General features: G+C 39.8%; 1 protein-coding gene and 1 long non-coding RNA gene across 2 annotated transcripts in view; one reads left to right on the forward strand and one right to left on the reverse strand.

Annotated features, from left to right (window-relative positions):
• Positions 1-26345, forward strand: part of zgc:153039 (uncharacterized protein LOC767698 homolog) — a 65004-nt gene that overhangs the window by 13642 nt on the left and 25017 nt on the right. The window contains exons 7-9 of the mRNA XM_044353639.1: positions 12880-13037; positions 17726-17808; positions 24682-24806. Coding sequence (XP_044209574.1) covers positions 12880-13037; positions 17726-17808; positions 24682-24806 — 366 coding nt within the window. The remainder of the gene's footprint in view (positions 1-12879; positions 13038-17725; positions 17809-24681; positions 24807-26345) is intronic.
• The window catches only part of LOC122983667, a 63071-nt gene continuing 61440 nt past the window's right edge, over positions 24715-26345 (reverse strand). Inside the window, exon 8 of the long non-coding RNA XR_006403751.1 lies at positions 24715-24796. This is a non-coding gene — a long non-coding RNA (uncharacterized LOC122983667). The remainder of the gene's footprint in view (positions 24797-26345) is intronic.

Below are 26345 nucleotides of genomic sequence, written 5' to 3' on the forward strand. Positions count from 1 at the left end.
TGCCTCATACTTCTCAGAGTGCGTTCCTCATCTTGCTTCTAGATGTTTTTGAGGGATTTTCCGTGTTTCGTAAATGAATCTCACCATGTGATCATTTCCCTTCTGCATTGTAATAGCTGGAATTCACTGCTTTCACTTCCACAGATAAACACAATAGTATGATTGTGCACTGTGGAAAAAAGTCTCCAGACAATATTTGACACCTAACTCACAAGAATGCAGCCATTGACTGGCCAGCAGCCACTATCAGGAGATGATAAGTGGTCCCACAGTGACAGTGACAGGCCTCACTGGAGAACAGTCTGTTTTCATATCCAACTTTAATTTTGTAATGGAGGAAACAGGAGCTTCTATGTATTACCTGTATGTAAGCAGTATGCTGCATTGTATTTCATCTTCTGCTTGCAAAAAATGTTTACATTCACGACTGCTTCTGCTATATTAAGTCAGCTCACTCCCAGAAAAAAATACTACCAACAATACCTAAAGTGCATGATAAAACTTCATTGATTTCCTGTAAGAAAATTAGAAAAAGGCCAATATTTATCATGGAATCCAAGTGCAAGTGGTTCTAGAAATGAAGAAAAACTGTCTCACAGCTGTTGTTCATGCCAAATCTAAATAGCACATACATGTGTCAGGCAGGCAGGCAGCATTTTTTTTTCTGTCATGAAATTATGCAAACAGGGAAGCTAACCAAATTATTTTGGATTAAAATATGACTGCTTCTATTAAAGTCATCCGTCATGTTACGGCGCTACCACACCACATGCCAGGGAAGCTGTCATGCCTGAGACAAGATGCCAGGGTAATTTAAATTACTGTATAAGTGAATGTTTCTGTACCACAATCACATATAGTGCTTGCCATGTATGTGCGTTTGCATATGTGTGTATATATGTGGTATGTCTGTTGTTTTTGTTTGTGTTTGTGATGTAAGTTATGTTTTTTTGTGTGTGTGTGTGTGTGAGAGTATTGAATATGAGTTTTATGTTTGTGTAAAACAAAACAAGGAAAAAAAGAAGATACCAGGGTAACTACAGCAATTTAATAAGCCTAATTGAATATTCAGTAATAGATACTATTTCCTATTCATATTAAATAATTACTATTGTCGTTATCTGTTTATACACCAGTAACAGTGTATAATACTTCCTACTACACAGAAGGAGTTATAGTTATTAACAAATACTGATTAATAAACACTTAAAATGTCCTAATAAGGAAATTAGAAAAAGAGCAATATCTATCATGGCACAAGAATTGCAGTAACATCCATTTACCAAGTGCACATGTGTGTAGAAATGAGGGGGTGTTACTGGAAGATGGTGTAGCAGAGTGAGTTTAGCATTATGCTAATGCTGTCAGGGTTACAGGTCTGATTCCAGCTGTGTCTTCCTGTATTGAAAATGTATACAGTTTGATGCATGATTCCTCTGATTGTTAAATAATACAAGCAAAAGAGAAATTCAGTGACTGTTGCAGTTACACAGGTTGTCCAAAGGGTGGCAGTCACACTCTCTTACCAGCCAGCTACGCTTCCCTTTAAAGAGAATATTTAGAGTGACAAACTAACCTTTTCATAAGGCTCTCCTAAATTGCCACCCTCTGCAAATTGTAGTTCTGCATCATAGCTTTAAAGGCAAAGTAGTTAAGATTGTATTTAAAAGTGAATGTCAGGGAGGTGGGAGAATGGCCTCTGAAAATGATTGTAGGCTACTGCACGGTGAGAGTACCTCTTTATAACTGCCTACCTGTGTCAGTGTGTGTGCTGATATCATGGCATCGGTGCCCTTGCTCAGGTGTGAGAAGGGGAGATGGGGACTGTCAGTGTGTGCTCATTATAACGAGGGATGAGGTAATTTAACCCGGACCGGACAGCTATATCTAGTTCAGACTTGGTTTTTAACATGAACTATGACATACCTCAACAGCCAGAACACTTCTCTTATGCTCTGTATGTGGACTTCCCAAAGGTCATGGAGTTCTTGGAACATCAGAGAATTTTAGTTTGAGAGTTCTTGGAAGGGAAAGTTATGAGATTTGGAAACCATCTCCACAAGTCACAGGATTCACTGACTGTTAGAAGTGACTCACCATACAGAAATATGTCAGAAAGAACAGCCACACTTTACCTTTTTTTATTGCAAATTTATAGCATTAACAAGGTTTTCAGAAGCATTCCAAGTTAGCAATGCAACTTTGTTATGGAACATTGTGGAATTTTCCACCCAGTCCACAGTGGGAAACCCTGTGACTGTGAGATTAACTTTGTAGATGCAGTGACAGTACTGAGCACATTTTCTGCTTCACAGCTATTAGCACTGCAAAGAAAATGAAGCTCATTTGGATGTGAAAGACGTACAACTGGTTTCCAGGTCACTGTTAATAGAGTGGGCCCCATATTTTGTCTGTTTTGAGATTATCACTGATGATATGCCATTATGGTAAGAGGGCCGGTGATGATGGCGATGAAGGCTGAGGGGATGTGAGATAGGGGGAATCTATTAACCTCATGTGACCAGCTAGCCAGCCATGACAGATTGCCCTGTCGCTACTTTATCAAGCCCTTTTGCTAGTGTGTGTGTGTGTGTGTGTGTGTGTGTGTGTGTGTGTGTGGACACTTAAAGCAACAGAGTGAGCATGACAACTCACTCTGTTGCTCCACAGTTTTTTATTATTTTAGATCTGGTTTCCTGCTAGAATATTAACAAACTGGTTTAGTGTCTGTTTTAACTGTGGGGGTTTTTGTTTTTGGTTGATTGACTTCTTTTTTGTGTGTGTGAGCGAACACACTACACACACGTGTGTTTCTGCTTCTCCACAGTATTGTGCGGCAGTGACCTGTGGGCTAATCCGCCCCGTGCTATAGAAGCTTTTGTATTAATAACTGACTTGATAATTATATTAATTTGAATCTATTGGGCCCTCTTTTGTAGTGCTATCTCTGACATGCAGCCTGGTGAATTTGTGTGCAATTCGCATACCCCCCGAAGTGCCTCTGTCTCTCTCCTCTGCACCCCTACCCAACTCTCACGCAAGCACACACGCTCGCACGCATGCACGTGCACACACACACACACAAGTTTGCGCAGCTATCCCTGTTAGGACATTGCATTGACTTCCATTCATTGTGGACAGCCTAACCCTAACCCTAACCTTAACCATAAGCAACTCATGCCGAACAAAAACACTAGATGTGACATATAATGACTTACCATTCTGGTATGGAACCATATGGAAGCCATCTTACCTGGGTCCAGTTTTAAACTTGCTCTTAGTTGGAACTTATGGTGAAAGAGGCTTATTTTGTCTTCATAATCCTTGTATTTTTCTACCAATACAGCAATACTGTTTTTTTTATTCAAAGTATTGAGCATAAGACAACTGTGCCTGTCTAGACTGAACCAAAAACAGAAAGATTCTGGTAGAATTTTGATTATGGCTCCAAGAGAAGAAATCATGCTTTCAATCATGAAGATAATCTCAAAATTGTGCATTTATATTGCAGACAATGATTTTGTGTTTTCAATTTTGCCTGAACCTGAATGGCTAATTCACTACATTAAACAATATCTTTTATGTAGAAATCCTAAATAAATTCAGAATTATGGCCTGTATTGGCAGGCAATTACAGTCAGAAAGACACCTGCTGTAATATATTAATATTTTTATTAATGTCATAAATTGTACATAAGGCAAGATATCTCTCTCTCTTTCTCTCTCTTTCTCTCTCACTCACTCACTCACTCACACACACACTCACACACACACACATACACAGAGCTATACTTGTTAAGACATTGCATTGACTTCCATTAATTGTGGACAGCATGTAATTCCTCTCACTTTTCCAGAAAAGTTGCATCTTTCTCATCACTTTGCACCTTCCTTTTTTCTCTCCGTCCTTCAAAAAGCATGCAGTATGTCTACTCTTCCTCTTGTCTCTACCCACACACTATCTATTTCCATTCCTTCTTACTTCCTATTTTCTCCCTTTTCTCTATTACTCACTTTTTCTTACTCATTCACCAACTTCCCTCCCTGCTTAGTCCTTTTTCTAACTGCAAGATTCTCTCCCTTAACTCTGAAGATTTTTAAGAACTCAGGGCCTTCACCACTTTCACCATTCAAGGGTCCTTTTTATTTTCTTTGCCATAGTTCCTACCCCTATAAAAATCCCTGTGAACCAGCAGACCCATGTTAGCTGCACGTAGTCCCAGCAGTGCATTGAGCTACATGCTAAGATCATCATGCTAGCATGCATTCTCACAATGACAGTGCTAACGTGCTGGTGCTAAGCATAACGTTTACAATATTAATCATCTTAGCGTTGCATGTTAGCATGTTAACATTTGTTAATTAGCACTAAACATAAAGTACAGCTGAAGCTGATGAGATTGTTGAACAAGTGAAATTTTAGACCTGATGATGGTGCTAGATGAGAAGAAAGTTATTACAGTTCATTGTGAGGGGGACATGAACGGCTGGACAAAATTCATGGCAATCCATCCAATAGTTGTTAAGATTTTTCCGTTTGGACCAAAGTGATGGACAGAGCGACATTGCTGTCATTGCTGCTACGGTCGCTATAAACATGGCAATAAAATGATAGAAATGTCAAAACAAAGTAAAGCAGTAGTATAAATGATCATGACAAACTGATGACCCGACATTTTCTTGCATAGAAGCACATCCACTTTCAAATTAGATTTTAAAGCCAGTATGTATACAATTTGAAAATGATGTGACTTTGGTGACCTCCAGTGGTAGTAATAAAGAAGACATCGATGTAATATCCCCTACCTCACATGTATCCGACCTGGGACACTGAATTAGTAGCCAAAAATGAATGTCACTAGCCATTAATTGGGGCTTCAAACAGTGCAGGGCCAGGTTGGAGTACAAAATGGGCAAATTGGGCAACTGTGCCTGGGCCCCAGATCTCTACAGACCCCAAAAACCCTGAGAAAAAAAACTGAAAAAAAAGAAAAAAAAACTGAGAGGTTGAAAATTTTTTAGGGAACAAAGTACAATTTCCAGCATTAGTAGCAAATTTTGTGCTTGTGTTTTGCACAGTAGCCCTGCTGGGGGTCAACAGGTGCCCAACACCAAATTTTTGCTAACAGTTAAATCCAGCCATGTAGAGAGGAAACTCAAAACCAGGAAACAGGTTTATAAAAGACTACAATATCTCCAGTCACACATCTGTAGTAACTTCTTTCTTACAGTAAACATAATCTCATGTTTTTTTAGTCCATGATGTTTTTAGCCCCTCTCATTTATGTTCTTCTTCTGCAAAATACAATCAGGAACCATGTGTTTTATTCCACACTCCATCTCCCCCCCCCCTCATTCTCAGGCTTTCTCCTTCTCCTTGTCCAGACTTGTCCTGCATCCCTTCTTCCCTCATCCCCATCCCCGCCTCCTCCCCATCCTTTACTCCTGGCACTATCACCTCACAGCAGCGTTCTTGGCTTCCCTCTTTCCTTTCTTCCTCCTTTTCCTGTCTATCATTCATCCATCCATCCACACAGCCGTGCTCCCTCCTTTTGTTATTCACCCCCTATCTCTCCACTGCAGAGATTCCAGTCACTTTCGCCCCCTCTCTCCTTTTTTTTTTTTTCACTGCTGTCCCCGTTTGTTTTTTGAGGAAGGGGGGGTAACAATGGCAGCAGCACAGGCCAAGTCTTAAACATCATGTCCTGTCTGAATTCAAAGCTGCAGGGATTGAAGAGGGAGACATAGAGGGAGGATTTGGGTGTCAGAGAGGTTTAGATATTGGGCTAAAAAAAGCCCAAAAAAACATTTGGTTGGCTGCCCACTCTGTTATGATAGGCATGAGGCAGTTAATGTGATTTTACATTTATTATAATTGATGAATATCTCTCATCTATTGAAAGCACTAAATTTGAACTCTAATTCAACTTCTTGATCAGATTCCACTAGAAATTATGTAAAGAGAGGCAAAGTCGTCACTTCATGTCCAGCTTACTTCTGTATGATGCAGCCTCTCTGATGGTTTCCGGAAAAAGTAAAAAGTATTTCTGGGGTTTATTATCTATACTCCAAGATAAATTGGTGTCTTGGGGGGGTATTCAATTTGTTCAGCAGTTCACAGTTGGATGTTGTTTCAGTCAGTTAGAGAAACAACTGGCAAATCAGTAGGCAGGATAAAGAATATAGACATTATCCTCCTACATAGCTAGCTAACTACCGAGCTACAATAATGAAAAACGGCTACAGAATGGATTAGCTTGACGCAGCAGGTCAACGTACAGAAATAGCAACTCTTAAATAGACATATTCCTTTGATTAATGCAAAAAAACCTCAAGTTAACTGCTCCTAACAACTGCTGCCGCAGCTTACGTGTCAAAATAACACCCACTCAACAACAAATCAGCTAACATGAACACAATGTCAGGCTGAATGAATTAAGTGAAACAAAACTGTCTCTCTAGATAGTTGATGCACGTTAACGCCGGGAAATAGGACAGTGACGAATCCCGGGGAGCTGATGTGCTTGTGTTTGTTACCCACTGTTTCTCCATTTTCCATCATATCCACCCACACGCTCCTCTAATGTCACCTGTCAAACTCTTCAGCTGTAATATCTGCTGTCTATAAACATGTATGCCAATCGGCCATTCTTTCCCATTCACAGAACCTGGAAGTTCTGCTTGCTTTCACCTCAGCCCTATATATATATATGTCGTGCAGTTCATTTGAGACCTCTGTCATCATCCAATGGTATACTTGCTTTTCCTTAGGGCTTTTTCCACCCTGAATATTAAAAAAAAAACATCTGTTGATTTTGCTATCCAATATCAGTCAACCCCTAGTTACAAGCATGGAGGGCAAATGATGAAGTAATATAAACAAGTGGCTGGAGATTGGAAGTTGGTGGAAAGAAGGACCGTATAGAGAGGCTGAAAATGGAAAACGGTGAAATGGAGAGCGGTCATAAAACGAGACGAGATTATCAGGAGAGATTTGATAAACATTTTAAAATGTGAATGAGAAAACGGGCCCCAGAAAAGCTGAGAAGTGTAGAGTACATTTGAAGTGTTAGGAGAGAGTAAGTGAGAGTATACGAGAAGGGGAGGGAGTGAGAAGAAGACAGTGTGTGTGTGTGTGTGCACAGAGGCCTTGTTAGTTATTGATCCCATTTAATAATCCTTAACCACAGTCTACTCCCCTGAGAGCACTTAACTCTCCCTCTCCCTCCCTCTCTCTGGCTCCTACAACCCCCTCTCTTACCTCCCTTTTGCTTTCTCTTTGCCTCCTTTTCCTCGGCTGATGCTTTGTCGTTATCTCTTTCTTGCCCCTCGTGTAGGGTGGCTACACTCTAAAAGCACCAACAAGGTCAAGGTGAAGTGAGGCTAAAGACCAACACTAAATCCCAGCAGTAAAGGATGTAGCTCTGAGCCGGTACATTTGTTGCAATGGAGTCGAATCAGTTGTCTCTAAGAGGCCTGAGCTCGCACAAAGCGCACCAGGCCAGATACAGACTCTGTAAAGGTAACACGGGTCTTTTGTGAATTGAGATCCGAGTGAGTTCAGGCTGCTACTGTTAAGAGTTTTTGAAGTCTGCTCTGAGGATTTTGGAAGTGGCTTTGCTTGCAGAAAAGAGTTATTTGTTTTTCCCCATTGGCATGGTGGAAAATTAGGCCATAGAATTATCACCTTTTCATGTCGTTCAGCTGAGGTGCAGCATTTTTACTTTTGTATCATGCACTTTCAATTCAATTTTAGCCAGGATTACAGTGCACTTATACAAAGCAGACATATATATAGTGTTTTTTCATTTAATATAAAGACCAGAAATGCTAAAATAATGTAAGTCTGTAAGTCTTAACCTGTGCTCTTAAATATACTGTGAAAAGGACACTTGAACTTCTTGGAAAACAGTAGCTTAAAAAGTCCAACTGGTATAGTCATCACAAACTTTTCAACAATCCCACCTGCTGGTCTGTCCGTTCAAGTTCTCTCTCCATGAGTAATAGGCTATTGCTTTACACTCAAAGGATGAGTCTGGTGATATTCTATATTTTTGTTATTATCAACGAATCCAATGAAAAGACCAAAACCTACAATGAACTGATCCTACCAATTAGTAAAGCCCGATGTATCGTATTCCTCTGTGCCATAGAGCCTATTTGACCCCAGTCCAAAATCTATTAAAAACAAATGAATGAGCCACACCTTTGCACTGGGAGACATGTTTCTACATTAAATGACCGCAGGCACATTTTAAAAATCTATCAATACCACATATGCTGTCCTGTCGTTAGGAGCACTAACGAGCCAAGTAGTATCAATTTTAAAGCTGCATTAATTGATTTTCTTGGCCAAATAGGGTCAGAAGAAGTCCACAAAAACCTGACAAACAAGCAATCTCTAACATATTAAGCCACTTTATAAATTTGATATGACTAACATGTTAGCAAAAAATTGCCTGTTTACACACCCAACACACATATTGGTATTAATTTTATTGGTGTCATGTTGTTTTCCAATGATGATTGTATTTCCAGTCTTTACTCTCCTTTTTACCTCCGTTTTGGTCTCCACCACCTACTGAGAAAAATATATCCTAGGCTGCTAGCTATTTGACTTTCTCTTTGGGCCAACTCCTAACTTTGTTCTCCATGTGGTGCCAGACAGTGAGTGTACATTGGGTTTAATATTGAGGATTTTTTTTTCCTATTTGAAACATCTTCCTGCTGATGGTGATAGCTGAATTGTTGAGCCGTAAAACCAAAGCAATGGTCTTAAAAAGGTCTAAAAAGCACCGTGCAAAACTGGTTGACAATTTCCTGTAGGTTTTTCTCACCATGAGCAACCCCTCTCTCCATTACACAGTCATTTGATTAATTGTTCATATAGAAAATATTGATCAGTACATGCTGTTGTAGAAGATTTCTTACCACAAAAAGATAGATAGACGGATGATCCAATTTTGGGATGTTTTTTGCTCATCATAATCTAAGTTATCTAAAAGTTTTGAATAATGAACCTCAAACAATGGCTTTCATCAGCATTTATACAAAAGCCTCATTCTGCTATTTACATTCAAAAAAACCATCCGTCCATCCTTGCTTGCAAACATAGAGAGAAGGACAACAAAAGAAAAATACAGGAGCTATAAATGCTGTCAATGCAACATTGATGGAGAGATTTATCAGAGGGACTAACCTTTGTATTCTACAGAGAGTGGCTGTATTGACTTACAGGACCATCATGTCCATATTGGAGAGAAGCGAATGGTCACATAACGGTGCAATGAGCATAACAGTGATGTTAGCCATAAGCCAGAGCCATCTCAAGAACTAGCTATGGTCTCATTTGATCATTTATTGGAGATCGTGAAGCCTTTTTCTTCAGATCATTAAACTAGATGATTCTGAATCGTTATGTTAGCGCTGATGAGGAGTGACCTCGCCCCGGGAGAGCTAAGACGACCAGGATCACAGCAGAATAAGCACCGTTTGTGATGGCAGTGTGTACGTAGGTGTTATAATATACCTAAACACACACACACACACACACACACACACACGTCAGCACTTCATTTTTCATCCCAGTTGAAAAATAGCAGATAATTAATCCATAATGTTCGACCAAAGCGCTGGTGAATTATCAGAAGCACAAACACATGAAATGATGGATTAAAAGATGAATACGCATGAATACACAAATGAGGGCATGAATAAAAATGGTAAGCAAATGAGCTGAAGGATGGAGAGGGCCGGGAGGAACGAGAACAATCGGCCGAAACAATCTCTGCGGGCTCCTTTTAGTCGTTTAGCTTTGTTTCCTGTTCCTCTCTAAACGAGCCTCCTTTAATCTGTCACTAGCTCCCTCGCGCTTTTGTTCTGCTCTTTATTTGGATGGCAGAGCTCATTTCAGCTGGATGATCTGATCAATAATTACTATCCAGGGCCACCCGCCCACCCCCACCCCACACACACACACACACACACACACACACAGAGTCACATATAAGCAACACTCCCTTGATAATGAATGCACGGCTTCGAAAGAAACACAAAATTATGAAGCACAGTTACTATACAAATTGTTGCTCGTTCTATTATGACCCAACACATGAACAACCCCCCCCCCCCCTCCCTCTCTCACACACACACATGCACACGCCCACACACACACACACACACACACCATTTGTCATCACTGTCACCCAGTTTGCAGCGGCTTTGTTTTTTGAGAGCCAGTTTGGAAATGTCAAGCTTTTTGAAATTTATTTTGCTCCTGCTACACGTCAGTGGAATTGATAATCAGCCTGTAAGTTTTGACCCACATCATCACTCACCTCTGTCACAGACACACACACACACACACACACACACACACACACACACTTTAATTCTTCATCATGGTTACCACTTTTTAACATAATGTTCTTTTTTTTGTGTGATGGACACAACCTTTGAAGCATGTGCTTGTGTATCAGACCGTTGAATGTTTTTTTGGTGTTATGAATATATCAGAGACTCTGATTAAAGCAATGGTTCATAAACTTTTCACTGCAGTGCCCACGCTGTAACACACATACACACACACACACAAGCATACACACACACATGCCAAATAAACAAAGTAGTTTCATTTCCTAATTTCGAGGGTGATTTTAACTTCTCTGCAGAACCTTTTGTTTAGTTGATTTGTGGTAATGCAAAAGTGTGTTTGTGCGCGTGTGCGCGCATGCGTTTTTGTTACTTCCTGGGGACCTTTTCTGGTATAAAAATCTAGCCGTAAAATTTTACTTTCAGATCCAAAATTATAAGTCCCCATCCAACACTTGCTGCTCTACTTCCAAGACACGACACAAGGCAGGAACGCATCACCAGATCAGTTTCACATGCACAGGTTTTCAAAAACAACTATGGTCAGAGATCATCTTTTCACACATACACTAAAATCTGGAATGAGATCCCATATCGCATTAGAGCTATAACCTTTAATACACACTTCAAACAGGCATATAAACACTATCTGAGTTTGTGTTTCAGGAACCTGTCAGGCTGGTTTGAATGTAAATCTGTAATGTTACTTTTAATCTTTTCCTGAATAACAATAATAATAATAATAAATGAAATGAAATTAGGTTAGGTTAAGGTTAGGGTTATGCATGAATTGGTAATGGTTAAGGTTAAGGTTAGGCTCTCCACAATGAATGGTAGTCAATGCAATATCTTAACAATGATAGCTGTGAAAACAGTGTGCGTGCACTGCCTGCCTCTTGGGCACCGTGTGAAATAATAGTGTGCTCGGATCTTTGGATGGAGTGAACAATACTTAATAGGGCCATGATAATAAGTATTAAAATCACTGGACCTGAAAGAAAACGTGATGAGACTCTTAATTACGAGAGAGAGAGAGAAAAAGAAAAAGAGAAAAAGAGAGAGAGAGAATGGACTTTGGCACAAGTGGAGATGTAATGAGAGAGGGGGGGGGGAGTGAGACAGAAAAGCAGAAAGGAAAAAAAAAAAAACCTCGAATGGGTTTTAAAAACATCATGATGAGGGAGATGGAGGTGATGAGGGAGGGGAATAGATGGAGCGTGTGTGTGTGTGTGTGTGTGTGTGTGTGTGTGTATCGAAACACCAAGAGAGATTGGGATGGATCTCCTCTCTCTAGCTGTGTTGTATTGAAGAGAGGTGGGGGGCAGGCCGTAATCATGCACACCCCGCTGTGGTTTTTGTACTCTCTGATCTCTCTTTCTCCACGTCTAGTGCAGCACCTCCTGCACACACACACACACACACATACACACACACACTCTGGAGTGAGCCCCTTATTCCAAGCATCTCATCATTAGGCACCTTGGCAGTGTAATCATACCTTCCTCTTCAATCTTGTTCTTTTCCATTGGGCATCGTTTTGCCCCCAGAACAAATGAGTTTAAAATAACAAACTACCTTTTGGACCACTTGATTTTGATCTCCTGACACAAATATAATAAAATGATAAAACTCTGTTTATGGCTGCAAAAATGATGGATGCCTTCTGTGTGGTGTTGTTGTATGGGAAGTTTTTCAACACGAGGTTGTAGTAGTAGCTCGGACTTTATTTTGCTCTTTCTCTGCCGCTCTCTTTTCATAATAAGAGGTTGATACTTGTGGTTGATACTTGTATAGATTGCCATAAAATTTGACATTCATGTTCCTCTCTGGGTGAATTGTAACAACTTTGGTGACCCTCTAACTTTCTATACAGCACCATCATCAGGTCAAAGTCTTAAGTTGTCCACTATTTTGGTTTATGACCAAATACCTGCAAAACTAACGACAGTCCCTTCAGCCTCGGCTGTACTTTGTGTTTAGTGCAAATGTTAGCATGCTAACTTAATGTTAACATGCTTACACGCTAAACTAAGATGATGAACATAGTAAAAAATATATAAATTTCAGTTGAAGTTACACATAAAACAAAACTATATCAAACTCAGGTTCAAAAAAACAATCTCATATCAAGGTCCGCTTGACTTCAACCTTATCACTCAGCCTTCATGGACAGATGGAGTTTGGTCGGTCGTCATGGAGCACTTGTTAAGACTTTCATCCATGTTCATTTCAAGGTTAAGTAAGATAGTTCATTCTTGACCATGAAAGATTGAGAAAGGTTAAAATGAAAAATTCAAATGAAAAACTCTGTTCATAAAACATTTACTGCTGTACTTTACTGCTCAGCTATTTCTTTAATTTTATTTTTCTTTTGATTTCTTTTATTATTTGTTTGTAGCATATCTTTGTTGCTCAGTTGAGTAACAGAATTAGTGAATTATTTTCTATTTACTTATGTTTGTTCAAGTTATCTGTATTAATCTCAGGTTTATCTCTAAACCTTTGTAGTGTGCTGCTTCAGAGGGATTACAGCTTCCTCAGAGACATCAACGTCTGGAGACCCTTCGTCACCGTCGGGGTTTATTCCTCCACCCTCTCCGCTGCCATGAGCAACCTCATTGGAGCCTCACGCATCCTCTACGCCCTGGCCAGGGATGACTTGTTTGGTAGGTGCAGTGATGTGCTTCATATGCTCCCTCTCAGTTATGTTACATCATCTGAACTAAAACATATGAAGTCCAGTTGCAATCTCAACTAATATTGCTCAGTTATTTCTTTGTGAGCTCTAACCAGAGAAGTGAAAGAAACACATAAGGAGCAGTAAAGAGCTCTATGACCTGCTGTCAGGAACCAGACTGGTTTTCCCACATGGGTCCATGTAGCACTGATGATGTTGTATGACAATTATCAGAGTCACCTGTTAGTCTGTGGACCAGAACTGAAAGGCAACAATGTATCTTTTTTTTCCTTGGTCCGGACCAACTGAACTGAACTACAGTCAGTCAGGCTATCACTATTTTATTTGACAAAATATTGACACAATGTGCTTACTCTGCCAAGTGACAGCTTGTTCCAAAGTGTTTTAATGTAACAGAATTCATGATTTTTTTTTGTTCTCATTTACATATTTTTCTGTTTCCGTTGTCAGACAACGGAATGAAAAAGTCATTTAATTGTTTCCCATCAATACGACCTATTAACCAGCAGTCATTCTCAAGCTGCAACTACATCATGTATTCGGCTACAGTGACTTTTAGGTTTGAGGTGACGTATAATCTCCTCTTAACTTTCCTGCCACACAGCCCAGTCCCTCACTGGGCAGCAAACGCCAAGCTGCTGCTTTAAGATTTACACACTCTGGAAACTGTTTTAGAAAAGATCAGTTTTTGGTCAAGAAAAACATCATTTTAGTCTGGACAGACGGCTGAAACAGAGAGAAAAAGATTCACCTGGCTTAGTTTGGACGTACTCTTAGTCTAGACTGCACAAAATATTCCGGTTTTTCCCTTATTCTGAAAAAGACAATGCTCCTACTAAGGTGTTTCCATGCAGAGGGTTTACAGGGTTTCCTTCTGCTCCAGTAGGAACAGGAAACTCAAGATCTCTGCAGGCAGTGAAGTAAACCAGCAAGGTGAAAAACATCAGTGAGCTGCTGCCTGATATTTATAAGTGACACTGATATGACTGATATTATACATATATAGTTACAGACACATCCACTACGCAGCTTGTTCCATGATGTTTACTACACTGCTGAGTGTTTTTGGTGCATCGCACTGAGTCGTCAGCGTCAGTCAGGATAATAACCAATCTCTCCTTCCCCGTCTTGGAGAAGGCGCGCTTATTTTTCCAGCCTGCCCTGAGCAGCTCTCCACTCTCCTCTCATTCCTCTCCTCTGTCTGTCTTCCTGCTCCAGCATATGTCATCTTGAAGCAGTGTGTCGCAAACTGTGGTAAAAACCCCAATTGAGACACATATTCCAAATGCGCTGTATACATGCAACGCTCCTTAAACCCAAATAATATCTGCATATCCCACATGTCTTAATCGGAAAATGCTACATTCAGAATAAGGCCTAATTCAGAATAATAGTGGAATATTAGTGTGCATGTAAACGTGGTCAGTGTCAGCTGGTCCATTTTAAAGTTTTAAAAGTTGTCATGTTAACCATGAAGTTCTTCTAGCAGTCATTCTCTTATCAAGCGAACGCAGCCTTCGTGTGATTTCCATCTCTCCCTGCCTCTCTGTGTGAATCCATGCCGCTTGGTGCTTTGTCATTATTAATGACCGTGAGCAACTTCCTTATCCCATCCTGTGCTCCTTTTGTTAAGTCTTTTGCAAATTGATTTGGCCTGTTTCTGTCTGTGTGTATAGCTGTACGCGTGCGTGTGTGTGTGTGTGTGTGTGTGTGTGTGTGTGTGTGTGTGTGTGTGTGTGTGTGTGTGTGTGTGTGTGTGTGTGTCAGGGGAGATAAATGGCTGTATTAGTGCAAGTTCCTCTGCGGAGTGATCAGATGGAGCAGAGGCAGATGACTCAAGTTCAGCTCTGTCTGATCAGCAGCAGTCAAAGGGTTAACTTAAATTAGATTAATCTGTTCAATTAAGAGTCAGTGTGGAACCATAAAATGTGTAATGCGCTCGTAGGGGGGGGGATGAAACGGTTAGTATGACCACACTGTATGCGTGATGTGTGTAAGTGTGTGTTGTTCTTGTTGTTGTAATTCATCCATGCGTCTCACTGCTTAACCTTGCCACTGTCCTATGTAAACAGAGTGATGGGTGCGTTATTTTTCCAACACATATACACACACACACACACATACACAGAGTTCATCCTGCCATCCTACACATCTTCCATTTCTTTCTTCTCTATAAGTCGCTAATAACTCCTTCACCTTTGTCCTGCTTTCTCCATCCTCTGCCATCTGCTCCTCACAGTCGTATTGATTTGACTTTAAAGTCTCACTGATTTAATTCCAGTCATTTATCAGCTGTGAAATTTAGTCTTAAACTCAGATTCCCCTCCACCGCCCTTTCACCCTCCTCCCCAACTTCACTCTGTCATTTTCTTTCCTTCTTCATATGCTTTTTTTTTTTTGTCATGTCCCTTTATCTCTCATTGGTTGAAGTCTCTTTTGTTGTTCATGTGAGATTTAACACAAACCATCATGATGTGAAATTTCATAAATTAAAATATGAGAGGTTGCAGTTATTGGTCTTGTAAGAAGTAAAGTTTCAGCTGAGTTTGTCTCTCTCACCGTCTCGCCCGCCTACTCACTCTCCCCCTCTCGCTCTCTCCGTTCTAGACTAGACGTGTAGTTAATTACATGAATTTTGTCTAAATGTCAGTAACATTAGAAATTGCCATCTCTAATTCGAATCCGATCGGATCTGTAAACCGTAACATTATCACTGCCGCTCTGATGTCCGACGTTCAAGAATCTGGTTTGTGTCTGTTGCCATGGGAAACAACATAGATTATAAGAGAAACAGGATACATTACATTTTAATAGACTTTTAGTTCCCACGCCTTCAAGTTGTTTTAATTTTCCCCACTACAGTATATTAAACAGGCCCAGGTCCATTTAATGAGGCATATTTTTAGTTCATGTCTTCTAAGGAGGCATTTTAACAGCAGAGTAATTGTATTAGTGGGCGTTTAGACTGAAAATGCCACTGATTTAAAAAAAAAAAAAAAAAAAAAAAAAAAGCAACAAAAAACAAAAAAAACACAAGGGGCTGTGTTAGTGGGGACATGTTTTGCCTGTACTGATGAGACAATGAAATAGGATCCAGGAAGGCTGATCCATGAGTCTGAAGGCTAATCAGACACCAAAACACCACACAGCAGTTATGATAATCAGAGACAGGAAGTTACAAGTTATCACAATGGCAGTCCTTTTTTATTTTGTCACGACGATTGCGAGATAAACTGTAGAGATACAGTATGGCGTTGCATGTATTTGATCGGCTGTTGCAGCACCTCGTCAGATGATGCTGAATTGCATTGCAGCAAAAGTTGAGCATCAAGCGTGGGCACACAATGGTCTCATTGAAATGAATGAGGCGACTACGTTTTTTTCACACAGTACTAATGTAGGTCTAAACACAGCCTTATTATTTCTTCAAAATAATAATCAGTGAGGGAAACATGAGCCTTATTTTCCTTGTGGGGTATGAAGTTGCAGGTAGGAGCTGTAAAAATCTCTGCAGGAGTGGGTGGGAGAGTGGTGACACGTCAGGTGTTAATTATTGTTAATTATTGTAAATCCTGCATGACTGAGCAGGTGAGGGAGTGAAAACACTACTATATTTTATAACTGAAGTGGCTTTCTCCTGTTTGCTCCAACACCCGTTGAAGAGCTTTTTGGATGTGCACATTACGTTAACTTTAGTTCTATATTTTCTTAACCAAGACAACAAATGAGTACATGTTCTACTCTCTATAGATCTCCTGTACTGTATAACTGTATACTTCCAAGTACATGCTAAAATTAAGTGGGAAGTGCACTTGAGCCTTCTTAAAGTTATCAGAAGAAGTACTGTACTCACATATGTTCCATAAAAATATGGAATATAGGCTGTACACAAGGTATTAAAATGCCACCGTAAGTATTATTAAATAAGCTTTATGTTTCCTACCTGAACTAAGACAATTTTCATACAGTGTTTAACCGAGAACTGTATTCTTCTCAACGTGAGGATGCTCTGAAACTTCAGACGATCATAAAATCACTCAGTTTTTGTCCACCGGCAGCAAAACTACACACGCCAAGATCTGCTCCTCATTCGATAAGTGAATACATTAATATTTCATGGAGGCTTGTGGGAAGTAGAGTGTCAAAAAACCATCAGGAATAGCAATGAGGAGGAGGTGTCAACAGAAAAGTTTCACTATGCAAGTTAACACTTGCACAAGTACTGACAACAGACATCTCTGGAGTGACATCTGATCAGCAAGGAATGTCCACCTTCAATTTTAATTTACTTTACGCCCACGATGTATCCGAAATTACAGAGCGTAACGTTTTCCAGTGCCAAGAGCGATGCCTGTGGACGTGTAATTTCCAATAGTAAATTCTCTATCACAACCAAGGATGCTCATTGATCGTATTCTTTCCTTGATTAAATCTTCTGTCCACTTATACACCCAGGGTTTCACTGTTGTCGGTTTTCAAAGGTCAATGGTGATATTTTTATATTGAAGCAGCTGATAGAGAAAACCAGTCATCACACACCATAGAATCTGTTACGATTTGCATCCATTCTATGATATAGTTTATCTAATTAATCCAACTGCATCAATCATAAACGTGTTTTCAGAGATGTCTTGTCTTCTCTTTTTTTCGCTGTAGGTAAGGTGTTGTCTCCTGCTAAGAAGACGTCCCACAGTGGTAACCCCTGGGTCTCTGTGCTTATCTCCTGGTTCCTTGTGCAGGTGAGTGGAGATAAACCGCTGTAGACGTTTGATACTTAATCAATGTGCTTCTAGCAGTTTATGACCATCAAAAAGGAAACGCAGCAAATGCCAGCAAATCAGAAAACTGTAAGCACTAAACAGAAAAGAATATTTTCTTCTTCAGACACAACATTTTGGCTTAATTCGTGCCCTCAGCTCCACATTTTGTCTATATTTCAGACAACACTGAGGGCAATACTAATTAGCTGGCAATATTCAATTAAAAAAACAAGGATGAAAAACATTTCTAAATAAACTCCCTGATTTATTGTTGTCTAAAAATATAGAGCTTCAAGGGTCAAGAATACAGATACACCAGCACAGGCCTCAGACTGTTTTTTAAATATTGAGATGAAATTGATAAATCAGGGATAAATACCTGCTGAGGTATGGGAGCAATGAAGCTCAGAACAAAAGGAAGGAAGAGAAGCTTCAAACAATCAGCTATTATTCCTGGATAATAAAGGTTTGCGAGGTAGTGAGACAATTTCAGCCCAAGCTCCTATTGTTTGGATGGTGAAGTGTTGCTGTAGAAACTTTCCTCAGACTTAAAGATAAGAATGTTCTCCAGTTTGACTTTAGAGAATTCTTCCTTCAAACAGAACGGATTAATTTAAAGGAGAAAGTAGTTCAGTTTGAAGAGTTTTGATTCACTCTGCATCTACCAATAACATCTACACAAACCTGTCATATGGTTCTTGTGCATTTCCAGTGAACAAATACTTTTTAAGTCATTCATCTTGTTGACCAAAGAAGGCTCCACTACCATCGAGGTTTCTTGTGTTTAACGGCATTTAATGAGATCAGCAGCAAAAATCCAAATGACTTAAAGCTGCTCAAATCAATACTTCTTATGTTAACTATGGGTCAGATGACTGTGTAATGTGAAAAGTGACACTCACAGATCATTAACACCCAACTCAGTTGTTCCCCTCCGCTTTATGGAGCGTTTTAGCGTCTTTCAGCTCATTGTTTTGGTTTTACAGCTGCAACTTTACTATCGAGGTTCACTCTCACTGCTCTCATCAGTGTTATTTCCAGCTGCAGCAGGCGCTACCTGCTCAGCACCAAATATAGAGAAGCATGAAGAGCCAGATATGTCCCACAAGAGTGTGGCTGCTGGATGGATTAATGTAACAGTTTTATTTTAATTTTTGTTGATACAGAGGTTGACATTTTCTTTTCCTGCAGCTGTGTGGTCAGTTGATTTCAGACTAAAATATGTGATTTTTTTCTTATCTTTTCTAATTTTCTGCCATAAACCACCTTCACTGGAGTTTTATGACTAAGAATAGTGAAGGAAAATGTACAGTAATAAGAGGTCACTCTTAATTTGGCATGTTTGTAACAGCAAAATGCTAAAAAGATATGTACTGTATCTGCTTGTGGATTGTTTGATATGGAAAAATTGGCCCCTGTTTTGAATCACTAACGGAACAAAGCATGAATGGCTGATGAAGTCCTCATCTGTGCCAGTTATTAACAATCATAACAAAGTGATAATAACTCATAAACGTAGTCCTTTAGCCAGAGAAATTTGTAAAAAAAAAAAAAAAAAAACAACAAAAAAACAGAGGAGATGCATCATTTTTGTCAAAATTAGTGGCGTCTGAGAAACGGGGATGACGACAAAAATGATTTCAAGAACAGAAGGAGCAATCAGAGAGAGGGATAGTATAAGAACAGCTGAAGGGAACACACAGTTTTTCTACTCTGACCAAAGAAGACAAAGATATTTTTTTTCTGCGCTATTGTGTCTTCTAAGTGGGGGAAAGAAGTCAATTTAAACGGAGCAGGAAATATTGGCAGAGAGGAGGAGGGTGAGAATAGAGAGACAAAGAAGAGGAGGATTTTAGGAGCAAATAGGCCTGACTATCCCATCATTATCAGAGGTGAGTGTTAAAGGCTGAATGGCTTGTCATTATTCGCGCTCTCTGTCTCTTTTCCTCTCTCTCCTCACCTCTCTCCTTCTCTTCTCTTCGTCCCTCGACACTCTCCATGAGTGGAGGAGGAGCAATTAGATGGAAATCGTTAGCTGCTCAGAGATCATTGACTCTCTCGTCCTCTTCCTCCGTCATTTGAATGATTCACTGATGACAAAGGTCTGATTGTAATCTCGTCTCGAACACTCACGCACGAGGCGGGATAGAAAAGGAAGGAAGTGAGGGAGAGGAGGAGGAGGAGGATGGCATTCTTTTATTGGACTTTTAAGTAAAGAGAAAACGAGCAGCCTGCGAGAACGGGGAGAAGAAAGAGAAAAAGTTAGAAGAGAAGTTAGAAGAGAATAAAGCTGGATGGGTGAGGTGAAGTAAGATGTAGCCCAGCATAGATTAATGTGATGGAAAAGAGGGACGTTGAACATGATTACGCTAAAATTGTACATCAGTCAGTTTTATTCAGTGCTTGCATGAATTTGCAATCTTCCGATACCAACAATATTTATGAGACCTTACAATATTTTCAATTCCTTGCAACTTTTACATAAAACATCAAACTGGCCAATTTTACCAATCTCCACAGTTTTATGCACAAAAATGATTCTTTTAAGAATCACTTTTACAAGCCAAAGTCAAATAAAAATCAGGCTTCAGTCTCAGTCCCGCTCACAAGTTTTGACTGTTCATTTTTAATGGGAGGTGAGTAAATTACCTCTCAAAGCATTGTGGGATAGCAGACCATGTGAAACTGATGGGCAACAAACAAAACTGTTTGGCCTAAAACTGAATTTCTGAATTGAACCATTTCCTATTTAATTCCTATCGGTAACCATTTGCATTAATCACCTTCTTGGCAGCACAACATGACATGTAAGGAAGAATTAAGGTAAAAGTTACTTCACTAAATACATTCAGGTAAAACGAAACTTACAGAAGGGTGTTCAAATTCTCACTAGCTGCTTAAAGAGCCAGTGTGTGAGATTTAGTGGCATCTAGTGGTGAGGTTGCAGGTTGCAACTAACTGCCACTAAATTCCACACAGTGGTCCTTTAAACTTGTATGTTACCCATGCACAGGGCCTTCTGATACAATACATTTACTGGTACTGGAACTTATTTCTGTATCAGTAAGTTCTTTTAACAGTCACAACTTTAAAGAGTACTTGAACTTGTTTTAATTATACTGCAATTTATCTGAAAATAAATAGTGTTAATGTTTTTTAGCTAAATTATATGTAAAAAGTAGACACATATTTGGTCATTTTGGCCCTCACTAATCACAACAGAATTTTAGAATTTTGTTAATTACCTCTTGGTTGAAGCATTTTAGAAAAGATGTATTTTACTTAGTGCTTCATTAGCCATGCTGTATCTACATCTGAGTCCAAACACACACTTAAGCAAGCACTGTCCACTTGTTACCTGTAACCCTGAGACATTTCTGGAAAAGCATTGGCTTTGTGGTCCAAAACATTACTCAGCTGCTTCCACTCAATTCTTTTTATTTAATAAAAGTGTCTGTGTGAGCCCACTTATTTCAGTGAAATTTATGGCAATTTATGCACACTGCTTTCCAGTAAAAACAGTCTTTGAAATAGCCACACAAAAATATACCACATACACACACACACACACACTGTGTGCTGTGACAGCGGTTGTCCATGCTGGCTTGTGTCTGAGTTAATGGCTAATTAATGCTCTAGTAGAGCTGGCTCCCATGGGAGCGCTGGAGAGACACCCACTGACTTTGCCTGCCAGAGGTCAGAGATGCTTTCTTACCCGCTTTCTGTCTTTTTCACTCTTCTTTCTCTCTCTCTCATCTCTTCTTTCCATCTCATTTTTTTCTTTCTTCTTCTCTTCTCCCTCTTCCCCTTCTCCACCCTCATTGCTCCCTCGGTCTGTCTCATGTCATTTTTTCTCTCTTTCTGACCGCCTGTCAATAACGTGACATCATTAATCTCAATTCCCCATCATTACCTTCTCTCTCCTCTCTCTTCCCTTCAGTTTACTTCTGCCTCATGGTCACAAAGTTAGTGATGGCAGAGTTGCTACAGTACTTAGTCCCCTCTCCTCCCACAGTACCACTGGTACGCCCTTGAGCTCAAGAAAATATGCTCCAACTCCAGTTTCTCAGTGGCCAATCATAAAACACATGGTAATTGGAGAGAAAGACTCTGCCTTGTGTTTGTTCCTGGATACTGTAGTTAACTCCTTGTTCTGAGCAATCTGTCACAGCCGCACACACACGGATAAAGATAGCACACTTGATGATGATGATGATGATGTTGATGATGATGATGATGATGATGATGAAGTGTGCAAAGAAAAACTTCATTCAGTACAAAAGAGCTAATGATAGCCTGTGCCTGAAAGTTATGTTTATTCACACTGTGTGTTCTACCTGTAAAAAAAAAAAGAAGGAAGGTGTGTGGTACGTGTAGAATGGAGGGTAACAATTGGAAAGGTTTCTATTGTTATAACTTGAAAGTGTTCACTGCATTGCACAATGCAAGTGACAGATTGCTGGTAACGAGTGTAATTTACACACTGAATGAATAGTTAAGCTACGGTTCTATGAGAGCTGATTATGCGGGGATAAAAAATATTCTGCACATACCAATGTTGCATTAGAGTGCTTTGAATGATGGATTCATGTCACTCCTAGTTATGATTATTGCTTGGATGTCTACGTGAACGGCCAGAAAATGATAAATATGATAACTTCAACATGATGGGAACACAGCATAAGTGTAAATAAATATCTGAATAGATTACATATGAAGTTATTGGATAATTGTGCATTTTATGAGGAAACGGTGATCTTCTTGAAACATTACAGTTCCTTCATTCTTTAAAGCAGCACTAATCAATATTTTTATATTATCAATGGATCAAATTAGTAAGTGTAATGTGAAAGTTAGTGATGAACCCACAGAGAATTATCAGCCAACTCTGTAGCTCTACAGCATTTTTAGCTTCTTTTAGCTTTTTTTGGGTTTTGTTTTGGCCCACAATTTCACTGTTTTGGTTCACTCTCAAAGCTCTCATCAACCTTGTTTCCAGCCACAGCAGGCAGCTAAAAAGCCCTATTAAACCCACTCTACAGCACCTGCCCACCACCAAACAGCAGACAGATAAAGTTAGCAACGTGCATTTGTCAGGTGGCCAGAAACACGACACTAATGTTGCTCTATGTCTGCTGGATGTGCGACTGTTTGCTAACACATTCACCAAAACAGCCTAATAAGGTGCCCATAAATCAAGTGCTGTAGCTTTAAAATAAAAATATATATATATCTACATTGACACAAATATGAACTACTTCTTACATTAAATGTAACCATAATTGGTAATGTAAAGTATATTGCTATTATAACCAGATGTAATGAAGGTGAAACAGTGGAAGCTCTTACTGCTTTCATTCTTGGCTTTCACATCTGTGGTAATTCACAGTGAGGCACACACAATCTGATGTCAGAGAACATGTCAGAGAGCAGTACTTATAATATGGTCTGCACTTCCCTCCTCTATTAGAAGTCACCTACTACACCTCACAGTGGGGGAGAGGGTGAATCTCATACATCCATGTGCCGTCAGGATTATTAAATGTACGACTCTCCCTCCAAATCAGGCACTGTGAATTTTAAATATGACTGGACTTGACCATGTTGTCACGTAGCTGCTGTAGCTAACATAGCTGACTGCATGCAGCTGAACAGTAGCCTAGATACCATCTTAATTAAAACTGAACATTAGCCTCAATCAGTGGCTCCAAAAGTGGAGTCTGGGGAGACCACCTGTGGTCCTTCAAGGGTCCCCAGGAAAATGTAGAATAATTTAATTTTAACAGTCTCTCGCTCTCTAGATATTGGTCAAATCTATCCTTGATGTCACCTTCCTACTACATTGCAGGCAGATAATAATATTTCATAGCACAAATCTGCATTGGGGTTCTTGGGACCAAAATGGATTAATGCTCAACTCTATGGGGATCCTTGCCTTGAAACATGTGTGGAACCTCTGGCGTCAATGATGGCATACTGAAAGCCACTATATGTTTTTCAGATTATTTTGTTACCATAAGTTTTTATTTGTACAAAAATGGGACAATCTCAGCTTTCAGCCATTCATTCTTTGCGATTAGGGTTGTAATCTGATAACAAGTTCCCGATTAGCAAAATACCCAGATTCATTAAGCTCAGAAGCTAATGAATCAAAAGCAAATGAGCAAGGTATAAAACATCCAGGTACCAGCTTTATTTCATCAGTTAAAATTACAAGTGTCATTTTAGCTGTATAATTAACATTAATCCCATAACAGGTAAAAATGAAACTTTTGGCTGTTGCCTTGTATTATTACCAGTGGACTGTGTGTTTCTGTAGTTCAACAAGATCAACAGAGTGGCAGCTCTTCCCCTGAGAAATTCCCCAGCTGAGTACATGATGCAATTTTAGGGGAATCCTGGTTAAACTAGATACTGGAATCGGATTAAATAAAAAGCTATCGAACTCCATCCCTGTTCCAGATTTAGCACAGAGACAGCAGTGCTATCTTTTTTTTGGTATTACCACTAGGAGTCACCGGAGGCAGAAATCTTTAAAGAGGAACTTAATTTTTGCACACATAAGGGCTTTAAAGACTGAAGATGGAAAAATCAGATGATATACATAAATAAGATGCTTCATCACCTTATTTTTACCCAAAATGCACATTAACATGCAAATCATGTAGCTGACTTCATATTTTAGAAACATGTTTTTTGGCTGTGAGATGCAGGTGGGTGCTGAAAAAGGTCATATGAAAAAGGCACACTCGTCTGTCTGACTTTGGATTGTGTTGCTTTGAATGTGAATCTCTTTTTCCCTTTCTTTATTTCTTCCTCTCCCTCTTCTTTTGTTTTGTCCTCTCTTTCTAGCTGGTGCTGTTTTCAGGGACGCTCAACAATATCGCCAGTATTGTGACCATTTTCTTCCTGTTGGTGTATGCTGCCGTGGACTTGGCGTGCCTTGCTCTGGAATGGGCCTCTGCCCCTAATTTCAGGTAACACACACACACACACCTACAGTATGTGGGCCATGAGAGTCAGACATACAGTACATAAGAACATTTGACACTGTAAAGCAGACAGCAGTTAGGGTACATCCCCTTTAAAAAAAGATGCACACGTGTCACTAACCTATCACACACACAGTTCACTTGTCATTAATAATGAAGACCTGTGGTCAGGGTCCAAAATGAACGCTTGTCATTCACCAAATTCAGGTAAATTTAGTCTTTGGCGAGCACATTATGGAGACCACCCGCCACTCTGGCCAATGGGAAAAAATGAATTTCCTACACGTGCTGGAGAAAGCTGCTGTGTTTGTTTGTGGCGGTAGATAACTCTGGTTCACACTTCAGCATTGTAGGTTGCAGTAATGCACCTTAACACTGGTTGCCACCTGCCATAAAATGGAAAAAAGAAGAAGATAGCGCTGCACACCCAGCAGCAGGCTGAGGAGACAGCCGCTGACCAGGCTGAGTCTGAGACGGAGGCAGGAGCAGGAGAGCTGTCCGGGCTTTTCGGTCAGAGATGACGTTATCTTCTACCTTCTGCTTAGAAATGGCAAAGTTATAACTCACAGCAACTTAATACGATATAGTCTCTGGCTTTTGTTTGATATCTAGTGGTGGCAAAAAATGTCGTTGCACATTTCTGATCCGTCGTTAGCGTAGTTAGCACACATTAGCTCAAAGGGCTAACTTGGTGAATGTTGCTGTTGCTGTCCCAGCGAACCCCGTTTAAAAAATCTGGCTGCTCAATAAAGCGTTGCTTGTTGCCACACATAGAATGTACAAGTAGTAAACAATTTAAAGCATTTTGCAAATCATGATCCTTCTAGTAAATTTGGCATCCAATTTAGAGGCAAAATAGTTCTTAATTAAATCACCACTGAACTTGGTGCCAATGGATTTTCTGATTGCTTGTGCTGCTGTAGTCTAAACATTAATGTGATGGCATTTAATTCCAACATGAGCACATTTATGTGTTGAAGAATGTTTGCACACTGCTATAATATTGATTGAGAATCGTATACGAGACCAAGATGACATGATAAATAGTAATAATAGCAAGTTGCAGTAGTAAAAAGCAATTTATTATTTTGGCTGGTAAAAAATCAGTCTGGCCAGTAAATTTTTTCAAAAGTTAATTTTGGACCCTGCCTGTGGTCTCGTTCAAATCAAACACTCTCGGATGTAACTTCCTGTAGCACTTTTTGCCTTTTCCTCACTAAACACACTCCCCTTCTTTCTCTCTTTTCTACCTCTGCCATTCTTTATGTATGTGTGTAAGGAGGGGGTTGTTTGTCAGCTGGATGCTGCTATGGCGACAGCGTACTAATTAAAAGACATAAAACTAGCCACCGCTTATAGCCCCATATTGGAGAGGAACGGACAATAAAACTGTGAGTGTGTGTGTGTGTGTGTGTGTTTGTTTTTGTAGGGATGCAGCCTGAACTGGATGTTCAAGTAACAGTGTTTGGAGATGCTTAGAGATTTAAATTTACAATGTCTGTGTGTGTGTGTGTGTGTGTGTGT

This window comes from Thunnus albacares, chromosome 6 (assembly GCF_914725855.1).
Source record: "Thunnus albacares chromosome 6, fThuAlb1.1, whole genome shotgun sequence".
Lineage (NCBI taxonomy): Eukaryota > Metazoa > Chordata > Actinopteri > Scombriformes > Scombridae > Thunnus > Thunnus albacares.